This window comes from Bombina bombina, chromosome 3 (genome assembly GCF_027579735.1).
Source record: "Bombina bombina isolate aBomBom1 chromosome 3, aBomBom1.pri, whole genome shotgun sequence".
NCBI lineage: Eukaryota > Metazoa > Chordata > Amphibia > Anura > Bombinatoridae > Bombina > Bombina bombina.
This window is the reverse complement of record NC_069501.1, coordinates 1,169,932,714-1,169,956,755: the sequence shown is the minus strand read 5'-3', so window position 1 is coordinate 1,169,956,755 and position 24,042 is coordinate 1,169,932,714. Positions and strand designations below refer to the sequence as shown.

The 24,042-nt window shown below is 43.8% G+C and overlaps 1 protein-coding gene across 1 annotated transcript in view; it reads left to right on the top strand.

Moving 5' to 3' along the window:
- The window catches only part of ARHGAP42 (Rho GTPase activating protein 42), a 530,853-nt gene that overhangs the window by 196,019 nt on the left and 310,792 nt on the right, over nt 1-24,042 (top strand). Inside the window, exon 3 of the mRNA XM_053708589.1 lies at nt 8,404-8,475. Coding sequence (XP_053564564.1) covers nt 8,404-8,475 — 72 coding nt within the window. The remainder of the gene's footprint in view (nt 1-8,403; nt 8,476-24,042) is intronic.

Sequence of the window (24,042 nt, the reverse complement as noted above, 5' to 3'; positions counted from 1 at the left end):
TGTCTAGCAAGCGTGAGGTTTGCAGTTTGAATCCAGCGGCATCTACTTGCACTTGGTATGTGTGCTCGCAAGCCTTATATCATGGCAGTTGCTAGTTATTGGTCAGAGTGGTTCTCCAATGGGTTAGTTCCTATTAGGACCTCCGCTCTTCTTGAGGCTGGTGTTACCAGCCCCTTTTTGGGTTGGGTCCATTCCTTGAAGGGGAGGTCTGGATCTGTTTGCTCTCTTGGGTCTGCCCGTGTACTGGCTCTTGACCTGCTATCCTCCCGGGTGGGGGTGGGGGTTTCACGGGTGTTCCTTTCTCCACTGGTTGCATTAATGCTGGTGTTGGATGTCTCTGGGGGCTGGATCCTGGCGGGAGTTCAGTCGATAATTCGGCACTCTCTGTGGGATGGGGTCCCTTGAGGACATAGGGTCAGCTTAGAGCTGAAACTCGCGAGTTCTGTCAGTTGTGTTCTGTGTTTCACAGTGAGCTCATTTTCCTTGGGACAGTTAGCTTTCCTTCCTGTCGGTGGGCTCTGGGTTTTCCTTTGGTCCTGATATGGATTTCCTACCTTTATATATGGCTAGTTTTAGCGGTTGTCTTGGACTGTTGGTCCTTTGGATCTCCTTTTGGGTGCTCCGTTCTTTCCCTTCGGGGGTAAGTGGAGGTGCCTTTCCTTCGGATAAGTTTGTGCGATTTGGGAGCCTTGCGGGACTTCGCTCCTCTGAGGCATTGTGCTCAGTGGAATCTAAGGATTTTGAGTGGTCTCCAGCACTGCATGCCGGTTGTTTAACTGATGGGCAATTATTTTTTTCAGTTTTTTTTAAAAAAAAATTTATGGGTAATTTCAGGCTGTGGTGCCATTTTGTACCCGTCCTTTGTTTGCATTCAGTGTCCTCTATAGCTTAGGTATTCTTTCCCAAAAGTAATGAATGCAGCTGTGGACTCTTCTCGTTTAAGAAGAAAAACTTAAATTATGCTTACATGATAATTTTCTTTTCTTCTGACGGGAAGAGTCCACAGCTCCCCGCCCGTGTTTTATCGATGTGGCGGCTGTGATTTAGTTTCTTCTTCTGGCACCTTTTTCACAATGATATTTCTCCTACTGTTCCTTGTTCCCTTGGCAGAATGACTGGGGAATGAGGGAAGTGGGGGAGGTGTTTAAGCCTTTGGCTGGGGGGTCTTTGCCTCCTCCTGGTGGCCAGGTTCTGAATTCCCAAAAGTAATAAATGCAGCTGTGGACTCTTCCCGTCAGAAGAAAATAAAATTATCAGGTATGCATAATTTAAATTTTTTCTTATTTCTGTCTTTACATTTCATAATGGTGTGCATACTTTTTATATCCACTGTATATAGAGATGGAGAGAAATATGAATTTGTATTTGTTATGCTTTATTGTCCTTTTAAATACCAAATGCAGCACCAGTTCAAGAATTGTATGTGCAGTAAAATTACGGAGAACTAGATGAAAAGACAATGCTTTGTGTGGTTACCAAGAAAATACAAATAATGTCAGTTAAATTGAAAGATGGGTGTGTACGCCCTATTATTCCCCCAACTCTTCGCATGATGAAACTGAATGCATTACTATTTATACCAATATGAGTAGCAACATGTAATTTTTTTTCTCTTTTCCATGGCTGTTAAACAAATATTTGCTGGATTTCAAGACGTTTAAAAAGACATTAAATACTAGCATATATATATATTTGTATTCAACGCAAAGACAAATTTGAGAATGATATGCAAATGTATTTTTAAAAATTATATTAGTTGGTAAAATATAGAAGAAGTAAGTGTAAAACGATTAATCTCTATGTTGTAATTGTGCAATGTTGTATCATAGGCTTCTATTGATCTCAGTCTGTTATCTGATATCCTCTGTGGAGACTAATTAAAAATCAAATGATAAAGTAACAATCTCACCAGGTTATGCACTAAACTATATTTCTCTTGTTAAGTGTATTCAGTCCACGGGTCATCCATTACTTATGGGATATATTCCCTTCCCAACAGGAAGTTGCAAGAGGATCACCCAAAGCAGAGCTGCTATATAGCTCCTCCCCTCACATGTCATATCCAGTCATTCTCTTGCAACTCTCAACATAGAAGGAGGTCGTGAGAGGAGTGTGGTGTTTTATACTTAATTATTTCTTCAATCAAAAGTTTGTTATTTTTAAATGGCACCGGAGTGTGCTGTTTTTTTCTCAGGCAGTATTTGGAAGAAGAATCTGCCTGCGTTTTCTATGATCTTAGCAGAAGTAACTAAGATCCACTGGCTGTTCTCGCACATTCTGAGGAGTGGGGTAACTTCAGAAAGGGAATAGCGTGCGGGGTCTCCTGCAAATGAGGTATGTGCAGTAAAATATTTTTCTAAGGAATGGAATTGACTAAGAAAATACTGCTGATACCGAAGTAATGTAAGTACAGCCTTAAATGCAGTGGTAGCGACTGGTATCAGGCTGATTATGTATATACAGTAAAGTAATTTTCTAAGGAATGGAATTTGTCTAAGAAAATGCTGTTAATACTGAAGTAATGTAATGAGCCTTTAATGCAGTAGTAGTGACTGGTATCAGGCTTATCAATAGAAATACATATTTTAAAGAAAATGAAGTGTTAAAAAACGTTTGCTGGCATGTTTAATCGTTTTTGTGAGGTACTTTGGTGATAAAACTTATTGGGGCATTAATTTTCCACATGGCTGACTTATATTTCTGCATAGAAACAGTTAACTGAGGTTTCCCACTGTGTAATAATGAGTGGGAGGGGCCTATTTTAGCGCTTTTTTTGCGTAGTAAAAATTCAGTCACAGTCTTCCTGCTTCTTCCTGCATGACCCAGGACGTCTCTAGAGAGCTCAGGAGATTTCAAAAGTCATTTTGAGGGAGGTAATCAGTCACAGCAGACCTGTGACAGTGTGTTTGACTGTGTTAAAAAACGTTTTTTTGCTTATTAATTATCCGTTTTGGCTATTAAGGGGTTAATCGTCCATTTGCAAGTGGGTGCAATGCTCTGCTAACTTAATACATTTGATGTGAAAATTTGGTTGCTATAACTGATTTGGTTCATTGTTATTTCAACTGTGACAGTTTTTTGTGCTTCTTAAAGGCGCAGTAGCGTTTTCTATATAGCTTGAAAATTTATTTTAAAGTGTTTTCCAAGCTTGCTAGTCTCATTGCTAGTCTGTTTAAACATGTCTGACACAGATGAATCTGTTTGTTCATTATGTTTGAAAGCCAGTGTGGAGCCCCATAGAAATATGTGTACTAAATGTATTGATTTCACTTTAAATAATAAAGGTCAGTCTTTATCTATAAAAGAATTATCACCAGACAACGAGGGGGAAGTTATGCCGACTAACTCTCCTCACGTGTCGGTACCTTCGCCTCCCGCTCAGGAGGCGCGTCATATTGTGGCGCCAAGTACTTCAGAGACGCCTATACAAATCACTTTACAAGACATGGCTACTATTATGAATAATACTCTGACAGAAGTATTATCTAAATTGCCAGAATTAAGAGGCAAGCGCGATAGCTCTGGGATAAGGACAGAGCGCGCTGGTGTTGTGAGAGCCATGTCAGATACTGCGTCACAGTTTGCAGAACATGAGGACGGAGAGCTTCATTCTGTGGGTGACAGATCTGATCCAGGGAAACCGGATTCAGAGATCTCTAATTTTAAATTTAAGCTTGAGAACCTCCGTGTATTGTTAGGGGAGGTTTTAGCGGCTCTGAATGACTGTAACACAGTTGCAATTCCAGAGAAATTATGTAGGCTGGATAGATACTATGCGGTGCCGGTGTGTACTGACGTTTTTCCTATACCTAAAAGGCTTACAGAAATTATTAGCAAGGAGTGGGATAGACCCGGTGTGCCCTTTTCCCTACCTCCTATATTTAGGAAAATGTTTCCAATAGACGCCACTACACAGGACTTATGGCAGACGGTCCCTAAGGTGGAGGGAGCAGTTTCTACTTTAGCTAAGCGTACCACTATCCCGGTGGAGGATAGTTGTGCTTTTTCGGATCCAATGGATAAAAAATTAGAGGGTTACCTTAAGAAAAGGTTTGTTCAACAAGGTTTTATCTTACAGCCCCTTGCATGCATTGCGCCTGTCACTGCTGCTGCGGCATTCTGGTTTGAGTCTCTAGAAGAGGCCATTCACTCAGCTCCATTGGATGAAATTATGGACAAGCTTAAAGCACTTAAGCCTAGCTAATGCATTTGTTTCTGATGCCATTGTACATTTAACTAAACTAACGGCTAAGAACTCCGGATTTGCCATCCAGGCGCGCAGAGCGCTATGGCTTAAATCCTGGTCAGCTGACGTGACTTCTAAATCTAAATTAATTAATATTCCTTTCAAAGGGCAGACCTTATTCGGGCCCGGTTTGAAAGAAATTATCGCTGACATTACTGGAGGTAAGGGTCATACTCTTCCTCAGGACAGGGCCAAATCAAAGGCCAAACAGTCTAATTTTCGTGCCTTTCGAAATTTCAAGGCAGGAGCAGCATCAACTTCCTCAGCTCCAAAACAGGAGGGAACTGTTGCTCGTTACAGACAGGCCTGGAAAACTAACCAGTCCTGGAACAAGGGCAAACAGGCCAGAAAGCCTACTACTGCCCCTAAGACAGCATGAAGGGTTGGCCCCCTATCCGGAAACGGATCTGGTGGGGGGCAGACTTTCTCTCTTCGCCCAGGCATGGGCAAGAGATGTCCAGGATCCCTGGGCGTTGGAGATCATATCTCAGGGATATCTTCTGGACTTCAAAGCTTCTCCTCCACAAGGGAGATTTCATCTTTCAAGGTTATCAGCAAACCAAATAAAGAAGGAGGCATTTCTACGCTGTGTACAAGACCTCCTAGTAATGGGGGTGATCCACCCAGTTCCGCTGACGGAACAAGGGCAAGGTTTTTACTCAAATCTGTTTGTGGTTCCCAAGAAAGAGGGAACCTTCAGACCAATCTTGGACTTAAAGATCTTAAACAAATTCCTAAAAGTTCCATCATTCAAAATGGAAACTATTCGAACCATCCTACCCATGATCCAAGAGGGTCAGTACATGACCACAGTGGACTTAAAGAATGCCTACCTTCACATACCGATTCACAAAGATCATTATCGGTACCTAAGATTTGCCTTTCTAGACAGGCATTACCAGTTTGTAGCTCTTCCCTTCGGGTTAGCTACGGCCCCGAGAATTTTTACAAAGGTTCTGGGCTCACTTCTGGCGGTTCTAAGACCGCGAGGCATAGCGGTGGCTCCGTATCTAGACGACATCCTGATACAGGCGTCAAGCTTTCAAATTGCCAAGTCTCATACAGAGATAGTTCTGGCATTTCTGAGGTCGCATGGGTGGAAGGTGAACGTGGAAAAGAGTTCTCTATCACCACTCACAAGAGTCTCCTTCCTAGGGACTCTTATAGATTCGGTAGAGATGAAAATTTATCTGACGGAGTCCAGGTTGTCAAAACTTCTAAATGCTTGCCGTGTCCTTCATTCCATTCCACGCCCGTCAGTGGCTCAGTGCATGGAAGTAATCGGCTTAATGGTAGCGGCAATGGACATAGTGCCATTTGCGCGCCTGCATCTCAGACCGCTGCAAGTATGCATGCTAAGTCAGTGGAATGGGGATTACTCAGATTTGTCCCCTCTACTAAATCTGGATCAAGAGACCAGAGATTCTCTTCTCTGGTGGCTTTCTCGGGTCCATCTGTCCAAGGGCATGACCTTTCGCAGGCCAGACTGGACGATTGTAACAACAGATGCCAGCCTTCTAGGTTGGGGCGCAGTCTGGAACTCCCTGAAGGCTCAGGGATCGTGGACTCAGGAGGAGAAACTCCTCCCAATAAATATTCTGGAATTAAGAGCAATATTCAAGGCTCTTCTAGCTTGGCCTCAGTTAGCAACACTGAGGTTCATCAGATTTCAGTCAGACAACATCACGACTGTGGCTTACATCAACCATCAAGGGGGAACCAGGAGTTCCCTAGCGATGTTAGAAGTCTCAAAGATAATTCGCTGGGCAGAGTTTCACTCTTGCCACCTGTCAGCGATCCACATCCCAGGTGTGGAGAACTGGGAGGCGGACTTTCTAAGTCACCAGACTTTTCATCCGGGGGAGTGGGAACTTCATCCGGAAGTGTTCGCTCAACTGATTCGTCGTTGGGGCAAACCAGAACTGGATCTCATGGCGTCTCGCCAGAACGCCAAGCTTCCTCGTTACGGATCCACCTAGATGCTCTAGCAGCCCCTTGGGTCTTCAACATGGCTTATGTGTTTCCACCATTTCCACTGCTGCCTCGACTGATTGCCAAGATCAAACAGGAGAGAGCATCAGTGATTCTGATAGCGCCTGCGTGGCCACGCAGGTCCTGGTATGCAGACCTAGTGGACATGTCGTCCTGTCCACCTTGGTCTCTACCTCCGAGGCAGGACCTTCTAATACAAGGTCCTTTCAACCATCCAAATCTAATTTCTCTGAGGCTGACTGCATGGAGATTGAACGCTTGATCCTATCAAAGCGTGGCTTCTCTGAGTCAGTTATTGATACCTTAATACAGGCACGGAAGCCTGTTACCAGAAAAATTTACCTTAAGATATGGCATAAATATTTATATTGGTGCGAATCCAAGAGTTACTCATGGAGTAAGGTTAGGATTCCTAGGATATTGTCTTTTCTACAAGAGGGTTTAGAAAAGGGCTTATCTACTAGTTCGTTAAAGGGACAGATTTCTGCTCTGTCTATTCTTTTACACAAACGTCTGGCGGAAGTTCCAGACGTCTAGGCTTTTTGTCAGGCTTTGGCTAGGATTAAGCCTGTGTTTAAGACTGTTGCTCCGCCGTGGAGCTTAAACTTGGTTCTTAAAGTTCTTCAAGGTGTTCCGTTTGAACCCCTTCATTCCATTGATATTAAGCTTTTATCTTTGAAAGTTCTGTTTTTGATGGCTATTTCCTCGGCTCGAAGAGTCTCTGAGTTATCTGCCTTACATTGTGATTCTCCTTATCTGATTTTCCATTCAGACAAGGTAGTTCTGCGTACTAAACCTGGGTTTTTGCCTAAGGTAGTTTCTAACAGGAATATCAATCAGGAGATTGTTGTTCCATCATTATGTCCTAATCCTTCTTCAAAGAAGGAACGACTTTTGCATAATCTGGACGTAGTCCGTGCCCTGAAGTTCTATTTACAGGCAACTTAAGATTTTCGTCAAACTTCTTCCCTGTTTGTCGTTTACTCTGGACAGAGGAGAGGTCAAAAAGCTTCGGCAACCTCTCTCTCCTTTTGGCTTCGTAGCATAATACGTTTAGCCTATGAGACTGCTGGACAGCAGCCCCCTGAAAGAATTACAGCTCATTCCACTAGAGCTGTGGCTTCCACCTGGGCCTTTAAGAATGAGGCCTCTGTTGAACAGATTTGCAAGGCTGCGACTTGGTCTTCGCTTCACACCTTTTCAAAATTTTACAAATTTGACACTTTTGCTTCTTCGGAGGCTGTTTTTGGGAGAAAGATTCTACAGGCAGTGGTTCCTTCCGTTTAAGTTCCTGCCTTGTCCCTCTAATCCTCCGTGTACTTTAGCTTTGGTATTGGTATCCCATAAGTAATGGATGACCCGTGGACTGAATACACTTAACAAGAGAAAACATAATTTATGCTTACCTGATAAATTTATTTCTCTTGTAGTGTATTCAGTCCACGGCCCGCCCTGTCTTTTTTAAGGCAGATCTAAATTTTAATTAAAACTTCAGTCACCACTGCACCCTTTGGTTTCTCCTTTCTTGTCTTGTTTCGGTCGAATGACTGGATATGACATGTGAGGGGAGGAGCTATATAGCAGCTCTGCTTTGGGTGATCCTCTTGCAACTTCCTGTTGGGAAGGGAATATGTCCTATAAGTAATGGATGACCCGTGGACTGAATACACTTAACAAGAGAAATAAATTTATCAGGTAAGCATAAATTATGTTTTTCTATTCATATTCTTGTTTTTCCCGTAACTTAAAGGGACACTCAATCAAAATTAAACTTTCATTATTCAGATAGAGCATGCCATTTTAAACAACTTTCTAATTTACTTTCATTAACAAAAAGTGCACAGTCTTTTTATATTTAAACTTTTTGAGTCACCAGCTCCTACTGAGCATGTGCAAGAATAAGTGTGTATGCATTTGTGAATGGCTGATGGCTGTCACATGGTACATGTATGCATTTGTGATTGGCTGATGGCTGTCACATGGTACAGGGGGAGTGGAAAAAGACATAACTTTTAAAATTGTCAGAAACAAAATCTGCTACTCATTTGAAGTTCAGACTAAGTGCTATTGCATTGTCTTGTTATCTTGCAATTGTTGATTATGCAAATATACTGTGTTGACTGGTCTTTTAATGTTTAGTATTTCTTTTATTTTATGTCTTTCAGATCCAGAATGCCAACGATGTTCTAATTTCCCCTCTAGAAAAGTTTCGCAAGGAACAGATTGGGGCAGCCAAAGTAAGTGTTGTAAAGTGCTATGTAATCTTTTTATTCAACTGAGAAATTTCTATTCAAATTGTGAATCAGAGACCTCTTTTTCTATGCTGCTCAGTCACTGCTAAAATAAAGGATTATTTTATTTAATTCATATAATTTTAAACAACTTTCCAATTTACGTCTACTGTCTAATTTGATTATTTCTTTTGGTATCCTTTGTTGAAAAGCATATCTTAGTAGGCTTAAGAGCTGGAAGCTATCTGCGGATTGGTGGGTGCACATTAATGCCTTTTGTCATTGGCTTACCGATGTGTACAGCTAGCTCGCAGTAATGCATTGCTGCTCCTTCAACAAAGGATACAAAAATTGATAATAGAAGTAAACTGGAAAGCTGTTTAAAATTGTATCTTCTATCCAAATCATGAAAGAACAATTATACGTTTCTTATCCCTTTAATTTAAAGTAGCTAGGCAACTGTTATGTATATGTTAAATATTTTACTATTTGTAAGATTAAGAAATTACATTCTGTCAACCACTTAGTGATTTTCTTGACATATTAAAGCTGTGGACTAAATTAACCCCTTTGTTACCAGGAATTTCAGAGTAAAAGCTTCTATGGGACCCCCTTTGATATACATGGCTTTGCTATTGCTTTTTATTATTAGAAGGCCGCTAACTGCAGCTGTGCACCACAATTTTATTATTCACTGCAGTGAAGGGGTTAATCAGGTAGTTTGTAAGTTTAATTTTAGTTGTAGTCTAGAGATTACCCTCCCATCTCCAACCCCCTGATACCTCCCAAACTGCTTGCCCCCCCACACACACACTCATCCCACCATCTTAGGTACTGGCAGGCAGTCTGCCAGTATGCAGTTTGGGGTTTGTTTGTTTTTTATATTTATTTTTCTTTCTGCAGTGTAGTGATCCCCATATAGCTCTCTAACACTCCCCCTCCCACTAATGGCGGCCATCTTTGGTACTGGCAACTGTCTGCTAGTACTTAATATATACATATTTTAATGTATTGTAGTGGTCCCCACACCTCTCCCCTCCAGTGATCTTCCGTTTAAGGAAAAGATTATTTTTTGGCCAGGCTTGGACTCTATCATATACACGGTTACGGGGGGGCAAGGGTGCCTTTCTACCTCAGAATAAGAAGAATAAACCTAAGGGTCCTAATTTACGTCCCTTTCATTCGGACAAGTCCCAACATCAGCAACCTGCCGCAAAACCCGAGCAGTCCAAGGGATCTTGGAAGCTTGCTCAGTCCTGGAATAAATCCAAGCAGAGCAAGAATCCTGCCGAGACAAAATCGGCGTGAAGGGGCAGCCCCCGATCTGTGTCTGGATCTCGTAGGGGGCAGACTATCTCTTTTTGTGGAGGCTTGGGTGAGAGATGTACAGGATCCTTGAGTTCTCAAAGTTGTTACAGGATAGGCTTCAAAACTCATCCTCCCAGGGGCAGATTCCTCTTGTCAAATCTATTGTCAAAACCAGAGAAACAAGATGCCTTTCTAGAGTGTGTGAGGGATCTCTCCTCTCTAGGAGTAATTGTACCAGTACCTCTAGCAGAAAGGGGTCTAGGGTACTATTCAAACCTGTTCGTGGTACCAAAGAAGGAAGGCACGTTTCGCCCGATTCTCGATCTAAAGTGCTCAAACAAGTTTCTGTCGGTTCCATCATTTAAAATAACACGATAAGGTCTATACTGCCCCTAGTTCAAGAGGGTCAGTTTATGACTATGATAGGCTTGACGGACACTTACCTTCATGTGCCAATACACAAGGATCACTTCAGGTTCTTAAGGTTCGCATTTCTGGATAAGCACTTCCAGTTTGTAGCTGTTCCCTTCGGGCTGGCTACTGCTCAAAGAATCTTCACGAAGGTTCTGGGAGTTCTTCTTGAGGTGGCGACATCCAGAGGGATAGCAGCAGCTCCTTATCTGGATGATATCCTGGTTCAGGCTCTGTCCTACCGGGTGACAGAGGAACATTCGAGAGCCCTTCTCCTTCTTCTGCAATCTCATGGTTGGAAGATAAACTCTAGAAAGAGTTCTCTGGTTCCCAATACCAGAGTGGAGTTCCTGGACACGATAATCGACCACATAGCCATGAAGATATTCCTATAAGACCAGAGATGGTGCAAGATATTCTCCAGCTGTCTTGCCCTTCAATCACCCTTAAGGCCATCAATGGCCTGGTGAATGGAGGTGATTGGGCTCATGGTATCCACTATAGATGTCATTCCATTCGCCAGATTCTATCTGAGGTCTTTTCAGCTATGCATGCTGAGGCAGTGGAACGGCGATCATTCTGACTTATCCCAACTGATCTCTCTGTACAATGGATTGAGGGAATCTCTCTCTTGGTGGCTCCGTCCAGATCAGCTTTCCCAGGGGACATCCTTCCTCAGACCATATTGGGAGATTGTGACTACAGACGCAAGTCTCTCATGTTGGGGAGCAGTTTGGGGTGCCAGGAAGACACAGAGCAGGTGGAATTGGAAGGAGTCTCTTCTCCCGATCAACATCCTGGAACTTCAGGTGATCTTCAATACTCTGAGGGCTTGGCCTCTCCTGGGGTCATCCAAGTTCATCAGATTCCAGTCGGACAACATTACCCTGGTGGCTTTCATCAATCATCAGGGGGGAAGTTTCTCAGATTCTGGAGTAGGCAGAGGCCCACGACTGCTCGCTATCAGCGATCCACATCCTGGGTGTGAACAACTGGGAAGTGGATTTTCTCAGCAGGCAGTCGTTTCATCCAGGGGAATGGTCTCTTCACCCCGAAGTGTTTGCAGAGATTGTTTGCAGAGATTTGCATCAGTTGGGGGACTCCGGAGATAGATCTCATGTCGTCCAGACTCAACTTCAAGCTACCCAGATACAGGTCGTGGTCCAGGGATCCCCAGGCAAAACTGATAGATGCCTTAGCAGTGCCGTGAGGATTCAATCTAGTTTACATATTTCCACTGTTACCACTTCTACCTCGTGTAGTGGCACGCATCAAACAGGAGCATGCGTCAGCTATTCTGATTGCTCCGTAGTGGGGATGCCATCGTGTTCCCCCCGTCCCGCAGAGGTTGCCCTGTCGGAGGGATCTGCTGGTACAGGATCCTTTTTGTGCATCAGAATCTAGATTCTCTGAGGCTGACTGCGTGGAGATTGAACGCTTAGTCTTAGCCAAAAGAGGATTTTCTGAGAGGGTGATTGATACTCTCCTTCAAGCCAGAAAGCCGGTCACCCGGCGCATCTATCATAAGGTGTGGAGGACCTACTTACTCTGGTGTGAATCTCTGGGATATTCCTGGCATAGGTCAGGGTATCCAGAATTCTTTCCTTCCTCCAGGATGTTTTGGAGAAGGGACTTGCCGCCAGGTCCTTAAGGGGACCTGATTCGTTTGGCCTATGAGACAGCGGGACATAAGTCTCCTCAGAGGATTACGGCTCACTCAACTAGAGCTGTGGCTTCTTCTTGGTCCTTTAAGAATGAGGCCTCTATGGAGCAGATTTGTAAGGCAGCTACCTGGTCCTCTTTACACACTTTTACAAAGTTTTACAAATTTTACGTTTTTGCTTTGGTTTAAGCTGTTTTTTGAAGAAAGGTTTTGAAGGATGTGGTGCCCTGAGAATAGAGTCCGCCTTTCTTTTTACCCTCCCGTTTTTTTCATTCAGTGTCCTCTAGAGCTTGGATATTTGTTTCCCACAAGTAATGAATGAAGCCGTGGACTCTCCTTGTATTAGATGGAAAACATAAATTATGCTTACCTGATAATTTCATTTCCATCGTTACGAGGAGAGTCCACTGCTCCCGCCCAGTTCTCCATTGGGCGGACCTACATTTTTTTTGTTTTTCCTTCTGGCACCATTTATACCCTGATATTTATCCTACTGTTCCTTGTTCCCTCTGCAGAATGACTGGGGGATGAGGGGAGTGGGGGAGGTATTTGAGCCTTTGGCTGGGGTGTCTTTGCCTCCTCCTGGTGGCCAAGTTCTGTATTTCCCACAAGTAATGAATGAAGCCGTTGACTCTCCTCGTAACTATGGAAATTAAGGCCTAGATTTGGAGTTTGGCGGTAGATGGGCTGTTAACGCTACGCAGGCTTTTTTCTGGCCGCACCATAAAATTAACTCTGGTATCGAGAGTTCAAAAAAATGCTGCGTTAGGCTCCAAAAAAGGAGCGTAGAGCATTTTTACCGCAAATGCAACTCTCGATACCAGAGTTGCTTACGGACGCGGCCAGCCTCAAAAACGTGCTCGTGCACGATTCTCCCATAGGAAATAATGGGGCTGTTTGAGCTGAAAAAAAACCTAACACCTGCAAAAAAGCAGCGTTCAGCTCCTAACGCAGCCCCATTGTTTCCTATGGGCAAACACTTCCTACGTCTGCACCTAACACTCTAACATGTACCCCGAGTCTAAACACCCCTAACCTTACACTTATTAACCCCTAATCTGCCGCCCCGCTATCGCTGACCCCTGCATATTATTATTAACCCCTAATCTGCCGCTCCGTAAACCGCCGCAACTTACATTATCCCTATGTTCCCCTAATCTGCTGCCCCTAACACCGCCGACCCCTATATTATATTTATTAACCCCTAACCTGCCCCCCACAACGTCGCCGCCAGCTACTTACAATAATTAACCCCTAATCTGCCGACCGCAAAGCGCCGCCACCTACGTTATCCTTATGTACCCCTAATCTGCTGCCCCTAACACCGCCGACCCCTATATTATATTTATTAACCCCTAATCTGCCTCCCTCAACGTCGCCGACACCTGCCTACACTTATTAACCCCTAATCTGCCGAGCGGACCTGAGCGCTACTATAATAAAGTTATTAACCCCTAATCCGCCTCACTAACCCTATCATAAATAGTATTAACCCCTAATCTGCCCTCCCTAACATCGCTGACACCTAACTTCAATTATTAACCCCTAATCTGACGACCGGAGCTCACCGCTATTCTAATAAATGTATTAACCCCTAAAGCTAAGTCTAACCCTAACACTAACACCCCCCTAAATTAAATATAATTTTAATCTAACGAAATTAATTAACTCTTATTAAATAAATTATTCCTATTTAAAGCTAAATACTTACCTGTAAAAAAAATCCTAATATAGCTACAATATAAATAATAATTACATTGTAGCTATTTTAGGATTAATATTTATTTTACAGGCAACTTGGTAATTATTTTAACTAGGTACAATAGCTATTAAATAGTTAAGAACTATTTAATAGTTACCTAGTTAAAATAATAACAAAATTACCTGTAAAATAAGTCCTAACCTAAGTTATAATTAAACCTAACACTACCCTATCAATAAATTAATTAAATAAAATACCTACAATTACCTACAATAAAATCTAACACTACACTATCAATAAATAAATTAAATACAATTTCTACAAATAACTACAATTACATAAACTAACTAAAGTACAAAAAATAAAAAAGAACTAAGTTACAAAAAATAAAAAAATATTTACAAACATAAGAAAAATATTACAACAATTTTAAACTAATTACACCTACTCTAAGCCCCCTAATAAAATAACAAAGACCCCCAAAATAAAAAAATGCCCTACCCTATTCTAAATTAATAAATTTAAAAGCTCTTTTACCTTACCAGCCCTGAACAGGGCCCTTTGCGGGGCATGCCCCAAGAAAATCAGCTCTTTTGCCTGTAAAAAAAAACATACAATACCCCCCCCCAACATTACAACCCACCACCCACATACCCCTAATCTAACCCAAACCCCCCTTAAATAAACCTAACACTAAGCCCCTGAAGATCTTCCTACCTTGTCTTCACCTCACCGGGTATCACCGATCGGTCCTGGCTCCGATATCTTCATCCAACCCAAGCGGGGGCTAGACATCCACTGAAGAAGTCCAAAAGAGGGTCCAAAGTCTTCCTCCTATCCGGCAAGAAGAGGACATCCGGACCGGCTGATCGGAACAGCCAATAGAATGCGAGCTCAATCTGATTGGCTGATTGGATCAGCCAATCGGATTGAACTTGATTCTGATTGGCTGATTCCATCAGCCAATCAGAATATTCCTACCTTAATGCCGATTGGCTGATAGAATCCTATCAGCCAATCGGAATTCGAGGGACGCCATCTTGGATGACGTCCCTTAAAGGAACCGTCATTCGTCGGGAGACGCCGGAAGAAGAGGATGGATCCGCGTCGGCTGCTTCAACATGGACCCGCTCCGCACCAGATGGAAGAAGATCGAAGATGCCGCTTGGATGAAGATGTTTGCCGGTCCGGATGTCCTCTTCTTGCCGGATAGGAGGAAGACTTTGGACCCTCTTCTGGACTTCTTCAGTGGATGTCTAGCCCCCGCTTGGGTTGGATGAAGATATCGGAGCCAGGACCGATCGGTGATACCCGGTGAGGTGAAGACAAGGTAGGAAGATCTTCAGGGGCTTAGTGTTAGGTTTATTTAAGGGGAGTTTGGGTTAGATTAGGGGTATGTGGGTGGTGGGTTGTAATGTTGGGGGGGGTTATTGTATGTTTTTTTTTACAGGCAAAAGAGCTGATTTTCTTGGGGCATGCCCCTGCAAAGGGCCCTGTTCAGGGCTGGTAAGGTAAAAGAGCTTTTAAATTTATTAATTTAGAATAGGGTAGGGCATTTTTTTATTTTGGGGGTCTTTGTTATTTTATTAGGGGGCTTAGAGTAGGTGTAATTAGTTTAAAATTCTTGTAATATTTTTCTTATGTTCGTAAATATTTTTTTATTTTTTGTAACTTAGTTCTTTTTTATTTTTTGTACTTTAGTTAGTTTATGTAATTGTAGTTATTTGTAGAAATTGTATTTAATTTATTTATTGATAGTGTAGTGTTAGGTTTTATTGTAGGTAATTGTAGGTATTTTATTTAATTAATTTATTGATAGGGTAGTGTTAGGTTTAATTATAACTTAGGTTAGGACTTATTTTACAGGTAATTTTGTTATTATTTTAACTAGTTAACTATTAAATAGTTCTTAACTATTTAATAGCTATTGTACCTAGTTAAAATAATTACCAAGTTGCCTGTAAAATAAATATTAATCCTAAAATAGCTACAATGTAATTATAATTTATATTGTAGCTATATTAGGATTTATTTTACAGGTAAGTATTTAGCTTTAAATAGGAATAATTTATTTAATAAGAGTTAATTAATTTCGTTAGATTAAAATTATATTTAATTTAGGGGGGTGTTAGTGTTAGGGTTAGACTTAGCTTTAGGGGTTAATACATTTATTAGAATAGCGGTGAGCTCCGGTCGTCAGATTAGGGGTTAATAATTGAAGTTAGGTGTCGGCGATGTTAGGGAGGGCAGATTAGGGGTTAATACTATTTATGATAGGGTTAGTGAGGCGGATTAGGGGTTAATAACTTTATTATAGTAGCGCTCAGGTCCGCTCGGCAGATTAGGGGTTAATAAGTGTAGGCAGGTGTCGGCGACGTTGTGGGGGGCAGGTTAGGGGTTAATAAATATAATACAGGGGTCGGCGGTGTTAGGGGCAGCAGATTAGGGGTACATAAGTATAACGTAGGTGGCGGTCGGCAGATTAGGGGTTAAAAAAATGTAATCGAGTTGCGGCGATGTGGGGGGACCTCGGTTTAGGGGTACATAGGTAGTTTATGGGTGTTAGTGTACTTTAGGGTACAGTAGTTAAGAGCTTTATGAACCGACATTAGCCCAGAAAGCTCTTAACTCCTGCTTGTTACAGTACCAACTGTATACCAAGGGTTAATACCAGATGAACAATGTCCTGCATACAGAATCAGCACTTCACAACCTTGATCAGTTTCCCTGCAAACATGAGACCAAGCTCCACATTTCAGGTTTAAAACAGGATAATAATTTTATTTGAAGGCAGCACACAGATTTATACAGGTTTTTTGACCCCCCCACAGATGGGGGTTGAAAGAATGTTGTACATTAGATAAAAGGGAGAAGCGCCCTTGACCTGATACAATAGGATTATATTACTTAAACACTTCAACCACAGGACACTCTTGACTCTCCTTATCACTTAGGCGTTTTTCTCTCTGGAGGTGATCAAACAATAGAATGCTAAGCATTAATTAGATTGTAGCTGGAGCCAGCCACTTGTGGTTAGAAAATAAAGTTAACACTTTCAGTCCTGACCGAAGGGTCTGTCACATAGCTCCCCCCTTGTGGAACACTCCGGCAGACCCGGCTTGACCCTTTGGCGGGTCAACTTGGGGATGACCGGACTGGGTGGTGGTAGACATATCAGTTTGCCGGGACAATCCATCGGCATTCCCGTTTAGCTTACCGGGCCGGTAGCTGATGGTGAAGTTATAGGGCTGGAGGGCTAAACTCCACCTCAGCAATCTACCATTGTCTCCTGAGACCCGGTTGAGCCAGACTAAGGGATTGTGGTCCGTTATGAGGGAAAATTCCTGTCCATATAGATAAGGGTTCAACTTTTTCAGTGCCCAGACCAGGGCTAAACATTCTTTCTCCACTGCCGCATAGCTTACTTCCCGAGGTAATAACTTTCTGCTTAGGTATGCGACAGGATGCTCTCCTCCATCCTCCCCGACTTGACTCAGTACAGCCCCCAGTCCATACATGGAAGCATCTGTATGAATGAGAAAACGTTTGTTGGGAACTGGGGCAGCCAAGACAGGGGCATTCACAAGGGCCTGCTTCAGTGCCTGAAACGCGGCTTCACAAGCTGGAGACCACAGGACCTGTTTGGGGAGGTTCTTTTTAGTCAGGTCAGTCAGGGGCTTGGCGATAGTACTGTAGTCGGGGACAAAACGTCGGTAATACCCGGCCGTCCCCAGGAAGGCTAGTACTTGGGTCTTAGTGATAGGTGTGGGCCAGTTAGCCACAGCCTCTACCTTGGCTGGCTCCGGTCTCTGGCTCCCACACCCCACTCGGTGCCCCAAGTACTGTACTTCAGCCATACCTAGTTGGCACTTGTCCGGTTTCAAGGTCAGGCCAGCGGCCCGAATCTTGTCCAGTACCAGCCCTACATGGGTAAGGTGTTCTTCCCAGGACCCACTGTAAACCGCAATGTCGTCCAGGTATGCACAAGCAAATTCCTGGAAGCCATCAAGGAGTCTATCCACCATACGCTGGAAGGTAGCCGGAGCATTCTTCATCCCAAAGGGCATGACCTTAAACTGGTACAGGCCGAATGGGGTGACGAATGCCGACTTGGGGATAGCATCCTCGGCCAGGGGAATCTGCCAATAGCCTTTACACAGGTCTATGGTTGTCAGATAGCGCCCCCTAGCAATACGGTCTAGTAATTCGTCTACCCTGGGCATCGGGTAGGCGTCAGTGGTGGTCCTCTCGTTGAGCCGCCTGTAGTCCACACAGAACCGGGTGGTTCCATCCTTCTTGGGTACCAGGACTACAGGGGAAGCCCAAGGACTATCGGAGGGCTCGATCACTCCCAGCCGGGCCATCTCCTGTATCTCCTTCCGCATTCCTTCTCGGACTGCTTCGGGTATACGGTAGGGAGGCTGTCGCAGGGGATTCTGTCCAGGAGTCTCTACTTTATGTACAGCTAGGGTAGTGTAGCCGGGCTCTTGGGAGAACGTCGCCTGCTTCTCCCACAGGAGCTGTCTTGCCTGTACCCTCTCGGTAGGGTTCAACCGGTCCCCTAGCTGCACAAGACTAGTGAGGTCAGTCTGGGGGTCCTTCTCTAATAAGTCGGGTAGGGGTAAGTTCTCTGGGTCATCTGCAGCAGGGGCACATACTGCGGCTACGTCCTCTGGCCTCTCCTGATACTCCTTCAGCATGTTCACATGAAAGGATCGCTGGATCCTCTCATCTGCACAGCTGGCTATAACATAGGTAGTATCACACACCCGGGATAACACTTTATACGGGCCCTGCCAAGATGCTTGCATCTTGTTGGCCTTCACAGGCTTGAGCACCAAAACCTTCTGTCCAACCTGGAAGACCCGCTGCCGGGCACCTTGATCGTACCACCCCTTCTGTCTTTCCTGGGCCACCTGGAGATTCCCTCTTACCATCAGAGACAGTTTCTCCATGCGGTCCCGGAGTTCCAGAACATATGGCACGATGGGGGTTCCCTCCTGCTCTATCTCTCCCTCCCAGTGTCCTCTAATGAGGTCCAGAGGGCCGCGGACTCTTCTCCCATAGAGTAACTCAAAGGGAGAGAACCCAGTGGACTCCTGGGGCACCTCCCTGTACGCAAATAGCAGATGAGGCAGGAATCGTTCCCAGTCTCTGCAAGTGTCCGTGAAGGTCCTCAGCATCTGCTTGAGGGTGCCATTAAAGCGCTCGCAGAGACCGTTAGTCTGGGGGTGATAAGGCGAACTGAGCAACGGTTTAATGCCGCACACCTTCCACAGCTGCTGGGTGAGCACCGCGGTAAACTGGGTCCCCTGATCAGAGAGAATCTCCTTAGGGAACCCGACCCTAGTAAAAACCTTAACTAGGGCATCAGCGACTGTCTCTGCCTCTATATTCGACAGTGCTACTGCCTCTGGGTAACGAGTGGCATAGTCCACCACAGTGAGAATATACTTCTTACCTGATGGACTAGCCCTGGCAAGGGGACCCACAATGTCAACGGCTATGCGGGAAAAGGGTTCCCCAATGACAGGCATAGACATAAGCCTAGCTTTGGGGTGGTCCCCCCGCTTACCCACCCGTTGACAGGTGTCACAAGTACTACAATATACCCGCACATCTCGGTTAAAATTGGGCCAGAAGAAATTCTGGGTGATCCTATGAGCGGTGCGGCGGGACCCTAGATGTCCAGCTAACGGTACATCGTGCCCAATCCGCAGAATCTCTTGCCGGTATTTCGCAGGCACTACCAGCTGCCGATTTGGCGGAAGGGCAGTACTTTTCTGGGCAGGTTTGGGGATTCTATATAGCCTATCCCCCATCCACTCATAACGTTCCCCATCTACTCCCTCTTCTCCAGTGTCTGCCCTAGCCCTGTACTTCTGAAGGGTCGGATCCTCCCGGGTTTCCCTCCCGTACGTCTCTGGGGTATCCCAACTCAAGGGGGTCTGGTCTAGGGTATAAGTCGGGGAAGAGAGTCTTACCTGGGTCTCAGCAGCAGGTGGGTCGGTCTCGGTGGCACGGGCCTGGGCACGGGTAGTCACCGGGTTAACATCAACGGGACCCATGGGAGCGTAGGCCGAAACAAGGGGGGCCAAGTCATTTCCAAGGAGAACATCAGCTGGTAAATCCCTCATGACCCCCACATTCACATGTCTAGCGCCCACTCCCCAATCCAAATGTACCCGGGCAACAGGTAGGCGGAACACAGTGCCCCCTGCCACCCTCACAGCCACAGTGTCTCCAGTGTGCTGGTTCTCGGACACCAAGTTCTTTTGGAGCAAGGTCATGGTAGCACCAGTATCCCGTAGACCACTGACCTCCTTCCCATTTACTTTAACCAGTTGCCGGTGCTGTTGCCGGTTATCCCGATGGACAGCTTGTACGGGGTCTGCTTCATGTAGGATGCCCCAACACTCTTGATCCTCTACGCAGTGGGCAGCGGGCTGAGGGTTACGTGGGATTCCGCCGGCGGGTCTCCTCCAGGACTGTGCTTGGTTGGCCGTGTTGAGGGGACACTCCGACCTTTTGTGTCCGATTTGCTTACATCCAAAGCACCGGATAGGCTGGGAGTAATCCCGTGAGGTGAACCGGGCTGTCTGAGGGTAGTTCGTGACTGGAGGCTGTGTGGCATAGCGGTGCGCCGGGGGTTGGTAAATGGCAGCTGCTGGGGTGGCCGGGGGTCTGTACTCCACTTTAGCAGGGGGCTTAGTGGTAGCAGTGTCCAGTTTGCGGGCATCCGTATACTCATCTGCCAAGCGAGCAGCTTCATGCAGGGTGGAGGGTTTACGGTCCCGAACCCACTCCCTAACTCCTGCTGATAACTTGTCAAAGCAATGTTCCAACAGGAATAGCTGCAGCACCTCTTCCCCAGACACGGCTTGGCACCCCGCCATCCAGTGCGATGCTGTGCGGTGCACCTTACATGCCCACTCAACGTAGGAATCGCCAGCCAATTTAACAGTGTCTCTGAACCGCCTCCGGTATGCCTCCGGTGTAACCGCATACCTGGAGAGCAGAGCCTCTTTCACAGTATTATAATCCCCAACTTCCTCATCTGGAATGGCCCGAAAAGCCTCACTGGCCCGGCCGGATAATTTTCCGGATAATATCGTGACCCAGTCCTCTGCGGGTACCTGGTGTAGTGCACATTGTCTCTCAAAATCCGCAAGGTACCCATCAATCTCTCCTTCTGTTTCCAGAAAGTTTTTAAAAGCGGTAAAATGCACTTTTCTCTTTTCCACTGGGGTTGCGGTGACTTGGACTGCTGCAGCGCCGCTTTGGCGAAGTAGGTTGGCCTCCACAGCTGCTATGACCCGGTCGATAATTTCCGCAGATGGGTTGGGGCCATAGTGTGCCAGTCTTATTTTGACCGCCCGGTCAAAGCTTGCTTCTTCGGGGGTTCTGTCTGACATGCTGGGCTCATTGGTTCCTTCGTGCCCTGATACTCCGTCCATCTCGGTCAGTCTTGCAATAATCTCCCTCTTCCTGAGGTTACTGGTTTGTTGGCCCCGTTGCTCTAGCAGGTCTTTAAGGGTAGCTCTTTTTAGCCTTTCATACGGTGTTCCCATTCGGTCTGGATCCGTAGTTGCTCCTTTGGGCGATAAGGATTCTCCCGTCGCTTGCCACCAATGTTACAGTACCAACTGTATACCAAGGGTTAATACCAGATGAACAATGTCCTGCATACAGAATCAGCACTTCACAACCTTGATCAGTTTCCCTGCAAACATGAGACCAAGCTCCACATTTCAGGTTTAAAACAGGATAATAATTTTATTTGAAGGCAGCACACAGATTTATACAGGTTTTTTGACCCCCCCACAGATGGGGGTTGAAAGAATGTTGTACATTAGATAAAAGGGAGAAGCGCCCTTGACCTGATACAATAGGATTATATTACTTAAACACTTCAACCACAGGACACTCTTGACTCTCCTTATCACTTAGGCGTTTTTCTCTCTGGAGGTGATCAAACAATAGAATGCTAAGCATTAATTAGATTGTAGCTGGAGCCAGCCACTTGTGGTTAGAAAATAAAGTTAACACTTTCAGTCCTGACCGAAGGGTCTGTCACACTGCTATTTTTCTGCGGCTGGAGTTTTGTCGTTAGAGCTCTAACGCTCACTTCAGAAACGACTCTAAATACCGGCGTTAGGAAGATCCCATTGAAAAGATAGGATACGCAATTGACGTAAGGGGATCTGCGGTATGGAAAAGTCGCGGCTGAAAAGTGAGCGTTAGACCCTTTAATCACTGACTCCAAATACCGGCGGTAGCCTAAAACCAGCGTTAGGAGCCTCTAACGCTGGTTTTCACGGCTAACGCCAAACTCCAAATCTAGGCCTAAATTACCAGGTAAGCATAATTTATGTTTTTATGTGAATCATAAAAGCTTAAAGGGACACTAAACCCCAAAACATTCAGATAGAGAATATAATTTTAAACAACATTCCAATTTACTTCTATGATATATTTTGCTTAATTTTTTAGATATACTTTGTTGAAGGAATAGCAATGCATATGGGTGAGCCAATCACATGAGGCATCTATGTGCAGCAACCAATCAGCAGCTACTGAGCATATCTAGATATGCTTTTCAGCAAAGCATATCAACAAAATTAAACAAATTAGATAATAGAAATAAATTAGAAAGTTGTTTAAAATTGCATGCTCTTTCTAAACAATGAAAGAAAAAATTGGGTTTTCATGTCCCTTTAATTCTGACTTTAGTGTGCCTTTAAGTATAGGCTATAGAAAATCTGTATAAATAAAGCCAGCAGAAGAAATTACATTCCTAGTGGGAGGTAGGCGATAAAAACAATAAAATGTATATTTTTATTTGTTCTCTCTACGTATTAGACTTTGGTATACAGAAAGCGATAATAGAAAGAAGCATGTATATACAGAAAGTGATAAAATAAGCATATCTGATTTCCCTGCAAGCTCAACCCATTTAATGAATTGTGATGGTATAGAACAAAATCAGCTATTTCATGTATGCAAATAAACATAAACAAACAATTTATCATTCATTTTATACTTTGCATATGACATAACAAATCAATGTAAACATATTAAGGGGAAACCTATTCTTCAGTACAGTGTCCCTTTAACCGATTTGGAAGGATATGATTTAACAAAAGAGTGTTTGAAACAGGTAAAGTTACTTTGCAGAAAAGATGAGAAAGAGGCAGCATTAAGTTAAGTTAGTCAGAGGAGCAGCCAGGCGGCCAAACAGCCCCGAATCTCTCCGGAACAATTACTAGGACAATTAATGCCCGGGACAAATAGCGAAATCCCAGAGTTGTCCCGGGAGATTTGGGACTGTTGGCAACAATGTGAGAGCTAGTGAGTGTAAAATAGATTTTTGTGACATTCCATATAGGATTTTTTTTGTGGCAACTATTATGCTAAATTAATTTTAGCTTCATTGAAAGAATTTGGACAGGGGTATGAGTCACCCCTCTGGGAAATCCTGAATTTTGTTTAAAGGGACACTGTAACCAAAAATTTTCTTTCGTGATTCAGATTGAGCATGAAATTTTAAGCAACTTTCTAATTTACTCCTATTATCAATTTTTCTTCATTCTCTTGGTATCTTTATTTGAAATGCAAGAATGTAAGTTTAGATGCCGGCCCATTTTTGGTGAACAACCTGGGTTGTCCTTGCTGATTGGTGGTTAAATTCATCCACCAATAAAAAAGTGCTGTCCAGAGTACTGAAACCAAAAAAAAACTTAGATGCCTTCTTTTTCAAATAATGATAGCAAGAGAACAAAGAAAATTTGAAAATAGGAGTAAATTAGAAAGTTGCTTAAAATCGAATGCTCTTTCTAAATTACAAAAGAAAAAATTTGGGTTCAATGTCCCTTTAATTTTAAAATCTAATTTTATATTTTTGTGTATATGATTCCACTTTAATTCTAAAAGTGGTATTATGTTTACATTTTACTTTGAATTCAGACATGGGGTCACGTGCTTCATTAATTTGAGTTTTATTTGACTCTTGAACTTTTTGGTGAGATCTACTTGTGTGTGTTGAGTGATCTGAATGATGTGATTGGCTTTGTCATAAAGGTATGTTTACTTTCAAATATGTTTGCACACGTGTGACTAATTTCAGATCAGATCATTAGTACTATGCTTTGTGGTTTTACAGGGGTGAAAAAGCATTGCATTATTTTAGTTTGCATCCCTGTTGGGTTGAGGAGATGGTAAAAATTGCCCCTCCCTTTCGCTGATCCTTTACACCTAGCTCTGCCCCTTGATATACAAATCCCCTAATCTGAAATTCAAAAATTAATAATTATTTCAAAATCATTACTTTTTCCATTTATATATATATACAAATAATTAAAATTGCCATTTTTTCCTCCCCAGTAAATTGCCTAAATGTCATAAGATATTGTTTTTTTACAAATTGTTTCACCCAGTTTCCAAGGTGTCTCATTTTACAGATGCAAATATACAAAAACATTCTAAAATC